The sequence below is a fragment of the Cornus florida genome, unplaced genomic scaffold, assembly GCF_030987335.1.
Source record: "Cornus florida cultivar Cherokee Brave unplaced genomic scaffold, ASM3098733v1 CherokeeBrave_3.0.0_Hap2_Chr03, whole genome shotgun sequence".
Lineage (NCBI taxonomy): Eukaryota > Viridiplantae > Streptophyta > Magnoliopsida > Cornales > Cornaceae > Cornus > Cornus florida.
The window spans coordinates 71,612,108-71,624,362 of record NW_026775573.1 but is presented as its reverse complement, the minus strand read 5'-3'; the positions used below and the strand labels follow the sequence as shown (position 1 = coordinate 71,624,362).

The following is a 12,255-nucleotide window of genomic DNA, read 5'->3' as shown; positions in this document are numbered from 1 at the left end:
AATGTGTCCATATATATATATATATATATAATTATTATTATTATTATTATTATTATAACTAATGTGCTGTGAATAGATGGTGAAAAAAAAATAATAATAAAATAAAATAAAATCTAAAAAAAAGGAAGAAAAAAGAACAAGATAGATTCTGAGATTTAAAATAGATATATACAAAATTAGTTTTATATATGTATATATATATTTTTTGGTAAATGAATTATTTACTTTTCTTTTTTTTCATTTTTTTTCTTAAAATCCATTTATAGAAGGATAGTTGTAAAAATAAAAAATAAAAACAAAAAGAAACATATATATATATATATATATAGGAAAAAAAAAAAAAAAAAAGAAGAAATATATAATCAATTTTTTTTTTTTTTTTTTTTTTTTTTACCTTTCTTTTTATTCTTTTTGGATTTTTTTCTCTTGTAAATGAATTATCCTATTTATATTTTTTTTCCTTTTTCAGAGTACCTAGATAAGATAATTCATTCACAAGAGAAAAAAAATCCAAAATGAATAAAAAGAAAGGTAGGGAAAAAAAAAATCGATTATATATTTCTTCTTTTTTGTTTTTTCCTATATATGTATTTATGTTTCTTTTTGTTTTTATTTTTTATTTTTACAACTGTCCTTCTATAAATGGATTTTAAGAAAAAAAAAAAAATGAAATAAAATGAAAGGAAATAATTCATTCACCAAAAAAAGAAATATATACATATATAAAACTAATTTTGTATTTTTTTGTTAGAATCCATTTCTTGTGAATGGATTATCCTATCTAATTTTTTTTTTTTTTTTTCCTTTTTCAGCATCCATTCACAGCACATTAGTTACAATTATTATTATTATTATTATTATTATTATTATTATTATACATATATACGCACACATCTCCATATAAATCGATTAAAAAAAGAAATAAAAAAGAAAGTCATAATTTAAAAGGGTATTTTTATCTAAAAAGTAATGTTAGTAGAATCCCATAAAAATAAAAAGTTAAAGTAGTTAATGCATTTAAAACTAACCAATCGTAACTGTGAATGGACAGTGGCTTACGTGACTGTAATTAGCACTCCTCAAATTTAATGTAACTATCTTAAAATTTTAACTTAAACACAGTTTTTTTTCATACTGTGACTATCTTAAAATTCTTTCAACTCAATCACGATTCTTTCCATAACCTTATTATCCTAAAATTTCATCTCATACATGATTCTTTACAATTACTTTTTTTTTTTTTTTTAATTGGAATGCTTTTATAAGAATTTTATAAAAAAATTAATTTTTACAAAATTTAGAACAAAAATTTCATTTGAAGTTTTGAATATCAACAAAAATCGTTCATTGAAAAATCTAAATTCTTATTTTATTAATTTGTTTGTGTTTTTTTTTTTTTTTTATCATAGTTATAATTTTTATTGATATATTATGTAATGATTATTAATTTGTGCAAGTATTACATGAATTTTTTATTTTTTTTATAAATTAAAATCTAATTGTTTAATTAATTTTTTTTATAATTTTGGCATAAATCTTATTTGTGTTTGTTCAAAAAGTTTGATAAAAAGCTTAATTTAAATAACTAGTTTTTTTATTAAAATAAATTGGCAAAAGTTTAGATAGATATATTTTTGTATGAATATAATAAATAGTAAAAGCCTACGTAATATATATTTTTTTTTCCCAAAAGTTCTAGTGTTGCTTATAATTTTGTGCCCCCCAACCTTCCACCCCTGATACTACTAACATAAAATAAGATCATTTTTTATGAACTCTTGTCCCAATATATGGTTATATTGATACATACAAACAATTTCTTTTAATTATATTGAGATATGCAACGTAGTGGAGGTAAGCCGCCAAAGAAGCCCAAAGGGCTACAACGTAGTAGTGGAGGTAACAACTTCTTCTTTTTTTTTTTAGCATAAAAACAATATCATATATCATTTTAAAGGCATAAAGGCCAAGCCAACGGCAGTATAGAGACAAAAAGTCAAGTCAGAAAAGATATACAAATCATAAAGCAAAGTAATAAAATGAAGAACATGTTCCAGATCTGTGGAGAAAACAGAACCTTAAACTCTACAACGGCACCACCATAGGAAAAACACAATAAACTGGAGTGACCCAAAGGTCAGACCATCATCAAGGCAACAGCTCCAAAGTTACAGCCACAAGGCGCTCAGACACCCAAGAAACCACGCACAAGATCAAATCAAGGAGAAAAAGATCAAATCTAGGCGGGAGAAAACCAAAACCGACTTAGACCAGAGATCTAGTCGAAGAAAACAACAGATTCGCCCATGTGATCCGAAAATGAACTCAACATGAACAGATCTAGCCGAACAAAACAAAAACGGCGTAAAAAAAAACCCACGGAGCGCACTTATTTAAACATGCCGAGTTTATTGCAGTCGTGGGAGGCAACCATCATCTTCTCACTCCCATGGAAGGGAGCAGGGAGGCACAGAGTGAAGAAGACGAAAGGGGTTAGAGAGAGAAAGTTAGAGATAGGTGGGAGAGAAAGTTGGGGCAGTAATCCTTGTTTGAGCCTAGTAATCCTTAGCCTCAATAACTCTTTTAGAGATCTCACTATATTCCTTCTTGTTTAAGCTTTCAACTTGATCTGAAGTATCTTCAACTTACTAACCACCTGAGACATTATAGTACCATGCACATTTTGCTCCCAAACAGAAGCCACAGTGGCCAAAAAATCCTTGTAATTCCCAAGAAATTGAAGAATCTAAAAGGGATATTTTTCCTAAGAGGTTCACTTCCTAAATTAATAATCATTGGGGAGTGATCAGAGATCCCATAATGAAGAAACTCACAGCTGGATAAAGAAAGTTTGGACAACCAACTGTTATTCACCAAGACTTTATCAAGTTTCCCTGAGATATTAGTATTTCCAGGAGTCATGTTAGTCCATGTAAAATAAATACCACTATATCTCATCTCATACAATTCAGCATCAAAAATACAATTATTAATATCAGTGATCCCTGAGTTCCACTTTCTAAAGCCTCCGGCATTCTCATATGGATGCCTAATAATGTTGAAATCAACACAAAGGACCCAAGGAGAGGGAGAGAAGCTCATAGCTTGAGATTTTATGTCATTCTACAAAGAATTCATCTACACAGTAGTATTAAATGCATAGATGACAAAAACAAAGAAATGGTTATGGTTTTCAATGGTAGTAATGCTGCAATGGATTGCTTGAGCATTAGAGGATAACATCTGGACTTTAAGCTTTGTGGGATCAAAGAGGACCAAGATTCTACCTAGATTTGAAGAGGGATAGTTGCGAAGTAGGTGCCAAGAAGGAGCAATGTATCTGTGGATCTCCCCTACAATAGATTCTTGGACCTTAGTTTCTTTAATAGCAATAAATTGCAAGTTGGAGTTAGCAATGAGTTATTTTATTTCCTTTTTTTGTCTGGGAAATTGAGACCCCTGATGTTCCAAGCTGCTAGGATCATTAGGACAGGGTTTTAAGTACTACCCCTAGAAAAGCTGAGACAGGTAAGATAGGGCATTCACCTCCCTTCTTCTTCTTCTTCTTCTTCTTCTTCTTCTTAGCCTTTTGCTGTGAAACCACAGTATCCTCCTTGCCATTAAGTTGGTTAGAACTTGAGGAGCAAGTAGAAGTGGAACTACTAGGGGTAACAGAAGGTTTTACATTCTCCATAAGGAGTACCTCAGGTATCTCATAAACCAAACTTCCTTCATTCCTCAGCCTATTATCAGGTATGTCTTCAATGACCTCAAGTACCTCTGACCTGGGCACCTCCTGTGTGGTCAATTCTTGATCATTATGCCCTTGTTCATGATTGGACACAATTTGTTGTATAGGTTTAAAACCATTGACATCACTATTAACCACAACAGCAGCAACATCAGAGTGATCCTCATGGCCACCACCCAACAATGCAGCTGATTGAGTGTTCCTTTGGACAGTTGTCCATTCATTCCCCTAGTTGGAGGTCTCCTTGGTTAGCTTGCTTAAGCTCTGCTTTGTAGGGCATGTAGTTATTAGGTGACCAAAATAGTAGCAAGAAGAACACACCATAGGTTTCCACTAGAATTAAGCCTTGATATCAAAATAACTCCCATTGGCTACCTTGAGCTGGAATGCTTCAACAAATGGTTTGGTGGCATCCACTTCAACACACAATCTAGCATAACTCAGTCTTGTCTTACTTTAAGTGAGCCTATCAGCAAAGAGAGGTTTTCGCACTGCATTAATAACATGACTGAGCCCCTTAGTTGTCCAGTACTCAAAAGGGATATTATAGAATCTAACCTAGAGAGGTATAAATCTACAAGAATCCTTATTAATTTCTATGCCCTTATGCCATTTTTTAAAGAACATAGGTCTTCCCATCACCATACAAGGTCCATTGGCAATGATGTTATTACATTCCATTTCTATTAGGAATTTGAACATAAAGAAACCCTTATCATCAGCCAGTACTTCTTTTAGACCTTTATTGCTCCATATCTTTGAAACTGAATCTTTGACAAAAGAGAAGGGTAGCTTCTTTTGGATAAAATATCTAACAAGACAAGTCTTCCATTCCTCAGCACCTTCCTCTGCAACCTCACCAGGAGGTTCAATCAGGATAAGTTTACCATTGGATGGAGGAGGTGGAATGTACTCAAATTCCATCTTGGAAGAGTGATCATGTGGCCCAACAGTAATCGCAGCCCAGCTAGGATGTCTAGTAGTTATTTGGCCAGATCCTAAATCTATGTTCTTATCAACCTACAGAATGATGCTTGAAGAGTTGGACTTGCCATTTTGGTGAAACTTAGAAGAACTTTGATTAGCAGGTAGGCTAGCTTTCACAGAAAAGTGGTTGGTTACAGCCCTGGATCTAGACTGATTTATGTATTGCCCTGGCTCACTAGGCGCATGACTTGGTTCTCCATGGTGATAGCTGTTGTATCCATAACTGGATCTCCCAAAGCCTCTGTTAGGTCCACCTCTTGATCTGCCTTTACCCCTCTGGATATTAGCTTGTTAAGTACTGAAGATTCTAAGCTAGCAATCTTCTCCCTAGCTTGGTCAAGTTCCTTCCCAGCATCAGCAAGATATCTTGATGGAGCCTCAGAAATCATTTGCTTGGCTAGATCAAGATTCCTTTTGTCATCAAACAGCAGTGGCTCTAATGCATTAACATGGGGTGAACAATCCATGTCAAGGCTATCGATCTACAGCCCCATTAATGGGGTGAGGAGCGTGAATAAGGTCATTGGGGTGGTCACAGATAGGGCTGGGGGAAGGTTGGACAGGTAGAGGGTGTGTAGGTGAAGAACCATCCATGGTCTCGCAGGTAGATTCGCGCAAGGTGGGGGGGTTTCGAGAGGGCATAACTATTCTAAAAGTGTAAGCCTCTCCTAATTTCTAAATATTTTTTTATTTTTTTAAATAAAAAGTCTAATAAAGTCTCGTTAAATCACCTCCATTAATTCCAAAATAAAAATACACAAGTAAATATTGTAAATTATTGTATCTTCAATTAACCAATTTCAACATAATTCCAAAAAAATAAAAATAAAATAGCACGTTCCTCGTAATAATGCATATATAATTATTATTGAAAAAAATTTCCACTTGTTTAAATACAAAACCGAAACTCACAAATCATTTCCTTCTCTCTCCTATCATTTAGACCAATATATTCTAATTGTTTATGTTGGATAAAATGGCTATCATTATGTTGAGTTAAATATCTATTTACGGAGTGAACTGATTCTTTTGTGAATTTTTGTTTATTTTTATTTTTATTTTTTATATATGTATACATGATATTGAATTTGTAACTGAAGCTGAGATTGTGGACTGATTCAATTTAATTCCGGATTTCCATATTAGAAAGATTCATCCACACAAATTAAAAATATAATAATAATAATAATAAAGAATCAAGTTGACAAAAGATTAAAGGATGAATAAATCATGATTCAAAACAACCCAATTTCCTTCTGTTTGGTTTTGATCAATTGGGTGCAACTAAAAAATTAGAGTGTGAGCTTGAGGTCTAAGCCACTCTCATCATCATCATCATTTGATTCTTTCTTGTCCCTTTTCTTTTTACAAATTACAGGTACAGGTGGAGTCTTTCTGAACTCTGATGTATCGGCCGTGAAATCTTCCCATTCGAACGACGGAATCCAACTCGACTTGTTCTGATCATTGCCTGATTTCCTCTTCTTCTTCATCTCCCTCCCTTCTTCCTTCGACGAAGATTCGCTCAATTGGCTTCTTCGAATATTACGTGCTTCTCGAAAGTTTCTGATCAAAGCGAAAAACTTTTCCATCTTCTCATCATCTCCTCCTTCTTCTTCTTCTTCTTCTTCTTGGTGAGAACCATTTTTCTCACTCCTCTCATTTTCCATTGTTTGGTAAGAGAATGTCACCAATCACATTACGTCAATGTGTGGCGTCTGCAAATTCCTTCGTGGGGCTGGGAATTTATAATTAGAGAGATTTCCCTGCCCACCCATGTGAAAAGACTTAAATGCCACGGTCCAAGCGGAGGATGACACGTTTGTTCTTTGGCCACTACTAATGTCCGTGTTTGGTATAAGTTTCTTCAAAGTGACGTTGGAGAACTGACGTCAACAGCATGACGCCATCGCTTTGACAGTTGCTGATGACTATTGTTTGGTCATGTTGCTTAATTGTGTTTCACGAAATGGTTGGTGTAGATTATTGTGTCACCACAAAATATCCGAGGCATCTGAGCCGGATCACATACTACTAATATAAAATAAGATCACTTTTTATGAACTCTTGTCCCAACTTCTTTTAAATATATTGATACATGTTACTTCTCTTGTGTCGCAGGAATAACCCACCGTGCCGTCTCTGACATCAGCAGCATGACGTCATCGCTTTGACAGTTGCTGATGACTATTGTTTGGTCATGTTGCTCAATTACGTTTGAGGAAATGGCTGGTCTGAGCCAGATCAAATACTACTAACATAAAATAAGATATATTTATTATAGAAATTTAATGAAACTTTAATAGAGAGAGAGAGAGAGAGAGAGAGAGAACGTAAAAGATGGAGAATGAAATAGCTGCTCATTGTTTTTAGATCAATACAAATGAGTTACATACATGCCTATTTATAGGCTTAAACTGAGGCGTCCACTGTAAGCTACTCTTGTTATCTTCCTTCGCTGAATTGGTTTCATCATTGATGACTAACTTTATTGTGGTTGATGAGTAACTTTATTGTGGTCCCCAAATATATATAAATATATATAACACTCCTTTTTGGGGTCCACAATATTACATTAAGAATATACCTCGTTAAAACCTTGCTAAGTAAAATTCAGTGGGACAAAACCCTAGCGAAGGGAAAAGAGTACAATATTCTTGTGTATCTGAAAATGGTATTGCATGTATTATGACTGCCTCATTAAAACCTTGTCAAGAAAACCCAGTGGGATAAAACCTGAACGAAGGAAAAAGAGTACAGCATGCCAATACCTCTTTGATCAATTGCTCCCCCTCATTAGTTTAACCCTGAAGATCCTTTAGTTGACACATTTCAATATTGTGCACCAGCTTCTTGAATGTTGTAGTTGGAAGCATTTTAGTAAAAAGATCTGCTAGATTTTCACATGAACGTATCTTCTGAATATCAATATCACCTTTTTTCTAGAGTTCATGTTCCCACGAGGTTCAGATCATCAACATATACTGCAACAATAACAAAACCAGATTCTGATTTGTTAATAAAAATGCATGGACAAATATGACTGTTCACATACCCTTCTTTGAGTAAGTAATCGCTAAGGCGATTATACCACATTCATCCAGATTGCTTCAATCCATACAAGGATCGTTGTAATTTTATCGAGTATATATTACGTGGTTTTGTTTCAAACATTTTAAATCCTTCTGGAATTTTCATATAAATATCACTATCTAGTGATCCATATAAATATGCTGTAACCACGTCCATTAGATGCATAAGTAATCTTTCTGTGACTGCCAAATGTATTATGAATCTAAAAGCGGGTGCATCAATCACAGGGGAGTATGTTTCCTCGTAATCAATACCAGGTCTCTGTGAGAAACCTTGAGCTACTAGTCGAGCTTTGTATCTCACGATTTCATTTTTCTCATTACGCTTTCGTACAAACACCCATTTGTACCCAACAGGATTAACACCCTCAGGTGTCTGGACTACGGGTCCAAATATTTCACGTTTAGCTAATGAATTTAGCTCTGATTGTATCGTTTCTTTCCATTTTGACCAATCATTTTTTCGTCGACATTCTTCAACGTTTTGAGGTTCCGGATCCTCATTATCAATATCAAGAGCAACGAGATATGAGAATATGTTGTGACAACAATTTCATTTCTATTCCATCTCGTTTCATAATTTAATGTGATCTCATCATTTTCAGGTACCTTTGCCTCATTAAGGGCATGTGCCTCATCAAGGGCCATATCATCATTTGTTGCTTTTGCCTCATCAATATTTATTATTTCATCATTTTTAGGTACCTGAGACTCATTAAGAGCCTCTACCTTATCAAAGGCTATTATCTCAAATTGATCAATAATATCTGTTACTCCTTTTGTGGTCTCTTCAGGAGTGCCAGCTTTTCTTTGTGATTTTCTCTTACGAGGAGCAATATCTTTTGCACCAACTGGTCTGTCACACTTCAGGCGTGTTTTAGATATATTTACTGCATTAGTAACAGAAGGACCCTTAGGCACAGCAATTCAAGCTGGAATATTTGCAGCTGGTATATGTGATTTTATCGCTTGCTTTGTATCAGTAAATACATCAGGTAATTGATTTGCAACATTTTGTAAGTGAATGATCCTCTGAACTTCTCGTTCACATTGATTTGTACGAGTATCAAAATGAGACAATTCCAAGGCATTCCAAGTAAGATCACGTTGCTGCTATGCCTTTTCTCCCCCTAATGGTAGGAAAACACTCTCATCGAAATGACAGTCAGCAAATCGTACTTTAAAGACATCACCTGTCAGGAGTTCAAGATATCTAATAATCGATGGAGAATCAAAATCAACATAAATTCCAAGTCTACGTTGAGGACCCATTTTAGTGCGTTGGGGTGGTACAATTGGAATATATACAGCACAACCAAAAACTCGTATGTGGGAGATATTTGATTGTTGACCAAAAACAAGTTGCAATGATGAGTACTTATGATAAGCAGTTGGTCGTATACGAACTAATGATGCAGCATGTAATATGGCATGACCCCAGGCAGAAACAAGTAATTTTGTTCGCATAAGTAAAGGACGACCAATTAACTGAAGTCTTTTAATAAAAAATTCAACCATACCATTTTGAGTATGAGTGTGTGCAACAGGGTGTTCAACATTAATTCCAACTGACATGCAATAATCATCAAAAGCTTGAGAAAAAAATTCAGCGGCATTATCAAGACGAATTGTCTTAATTAGGTAATCAGGAAAGTGTACCCGTAATTTGATGATTTGAGCAAGGAGTCTAGCAAATGCAACATTACGAGTATAAAGTAAACAAACATGTGACCATCATGTTGAGGCATCAATTAAGACCATAAAATAACGAAATGGTCCAAAAGGTGGATAAATTGGCCCACATATCCCCATGAATTCGTTGTAAAAATGGAGGAGACTCAACAATGACTTTTGAAGGGGATGGTCTGATAATCAACTTACCTTGTGAGCAGGCGGTGCATAAATGATTATTTGGCAAGATGATTTTTTGATCCTTTAGTGGGTGTCCATGCGAATTTTCAATAATTCGACGCATCATTGTACTCCTTGGGTGACCAAATCGATCATGCCAAAGCATAAAAAGGTTTGGGTCACAAGATATTTTATGAATCACAGCATTTGACTCAATTGTCCTAATGGTTGTATAGTATAACCCAGAATAGAAAACAGAGAGTTTTTCTAATATCAGCTTCTTGCCTGAGGTAATGGAAGTAATGTAGAGATATTCCACATTTCTTTCATTTGCGGTCTCAATATGATACCCATTACGATGCAAATCTTTAAAACTTAACAAATTTCTCCGGGATCTTGTAGAATATAAGGCATCATTGTTTTGTAATCTTGTTCCATATAGTAAAATGATGTAGGCTCGTCCAGAGCCTTCAATCAAGTCGGTGAGACCTGATATAGTACTGACACTGACGTCTATCAGAATTAAGTGGGAAAAATATTTTTGATCTCGAAAGATTATGTGTGTCGTTCCACTATCTGCAAAACATATATCTTCACCATTTATTTTGGAACTAGTTAGATCCATTCCTATTCATGCAAATTTCTTTATCAGAAAAGAAACTTTTATAACAAAATAAACTTTAATACAAACTAGAAGATAAAAACTTTAATACAAGGAAAATAAAAACATAGTAGACAGAATATGAAAATAAAGTAAGATTAATTGGTGTAGACACTTCCATCACCAATTAGAAAGTCTATTCTTCCATCACGGTCCTCACAAAAATCTGATACATCCAGATTTGTGATGTTAACTGACTCATCATGATTAATGAAATTCATTTCCAGAGTTGTGGTGTCAACTGGCTCATCATAATCAAGGAAATTCATTTCCTTTTGTTTCCCTTTTTCTTTTATTGAGGCTTGGTAAAGGTCAGTCAGATGCTTAGGTGTACGACAAATGCTTTGCCAATGCCCCGTCATTCCATATCAGTAACAAGTATTATCATGAGCCTTAAAAGGTTGAGCCACATCCTTCCCTTTTACTTATGATCTTTCCTTTGAGGATATGGTGTGGATCTCTGATTGCGAAAATGTGAGGATTGATATCCTTCATGATAATAAGAATGATTTCTACCACGACCATATTCATTATTATGGTAGTTATTTTTACCACGACCATATTCATTTCTACCACCACGACCATGTCTACGTCCGCGTCCACGACCACGGGATGAGGCAACATATGTTTAAGGGATCGATGTCGATCCAATTGGACGGGACTGGTGGTTTCTTAACAAAAAGCTCATTATTTTGCTCTGCCACAAGCAAACATGATATCACCTCTGAATATTTTTTAAATCTACGCTCTCGATATTGTTGTTGCAAGAGTACATTCGAGGCGTGAAAAGTGGTGAATGTTTTTTCTAGCAAAAGTTCATCAGTAACAGTATCACCACATAATTTCAATGTAGAGCTGATTTTGAATAGAGCAGAGTTATATTCAGCTACAGTTTTAAAATCTTGCAACCTCAGTTGCAACCAATCAACCCTGGCCTTTGGGAGGATAACTGTTTTTTTATGATCATATCTTTCTTTCAAATTATTCCGCAAACAAAGTGGATCTCTTTCAGTGAGGTATTCAGTTTTCAGTTCCTCACTAATATGGCGCCGAAGGAAAATCATGGCATTTGCTTTATCTTGTAATAATGCATCATTTTTTTTCTTTGATTGTGTCTCCAAGGCCCATGGCATCCAAATGGATCTAAGCATCCAGAATCCAAGATAAATAATTTTTGCCAGAAATATCCAGGGCCACGAATTCCAGTTTTATCAAATTTGACATTTTCAGAATAACTAGATGTAACAACAATATAAAAATATAATTTAGCATAGTATATAAAATAAAATGACATTAAATAAAATAATAACATAATATAAATTATTTAAATAATAAAGATGATAAATCTAGCCATAGTAAATAAATTATTAAACAATAAAGGAGGTAAAACCAGCCATAAAACATTAAATAATAAATGTGGTAAGACCGATCATAATGTAAGCACATATATCATTTAAGTGAACAAATTTATTTTATGAACACTAATCTATAATTAAAATTTTCTTACCCTTTGGAGTCAGAAATATTATTTTCTTTGATAAAGCAAACCAACCCAACAATCTATCAAAACTAATATCACAAAATAGATATATAGTTGGGATAGAAAGAGGGAGAGAAAACTTTTTCTTCAAATCTGAGATGGATGGAGCTCGCACTGATAACGTATAATAAATATATGTGTGTATATATTTATATATATATATATATATATATAGTAATATTTATTATAGAAATGTAATGAAACTTTAATAGATAGAGAGAGAGAGAGAGAGAGAGAGAATGAAATAGCTGCTCATTGTTTTTAGATCAATACAAATGAGTTACATACATGCCTATTTATGGGCTTAAACCGAGGCGTCCACTGTAAGCTACTCTTGCAATCTTCCTTCTCACGCTGAATTGGTTTATCATTG

The 12,255-nt window shown here is 34.1% G+C and overlaps 1 protein-coding gene across 1 annotated transcript; it reads right to left on the bottom strand.

Moving 5' to 3' along the window:
• Nucleotides 1–5,860: 5,860 nt before the first annotated feature.
• On the bottom strand, nt 5,861–6,451 carry LOC132298827 (uncharacterized). Its single transcript, XM_059795172.1, has one exon. It carries the CDS (start codon nt 6,406–6,408, stop codon nt 6,031–6,033), a length of 378 nt encoding a protein of 125 aa, XP_059651155.1. The 5' UTR covers nt 6,409–6,451; the 3' UTR covers nt 5,861–6,030.
• Between the last annotated feature and the right edge of the window lie 5,804 nt (nt 6,452–12,255).

Coding starts and splice junctions, on each gene's coding strand:
- LOC132298827 (XM_059795172.1), bottom strand. CDS start 6,408: ATGGAAAATGAGAGGAGTGAGAAAAATGGTTCTCACCAAGAAGAAGAA.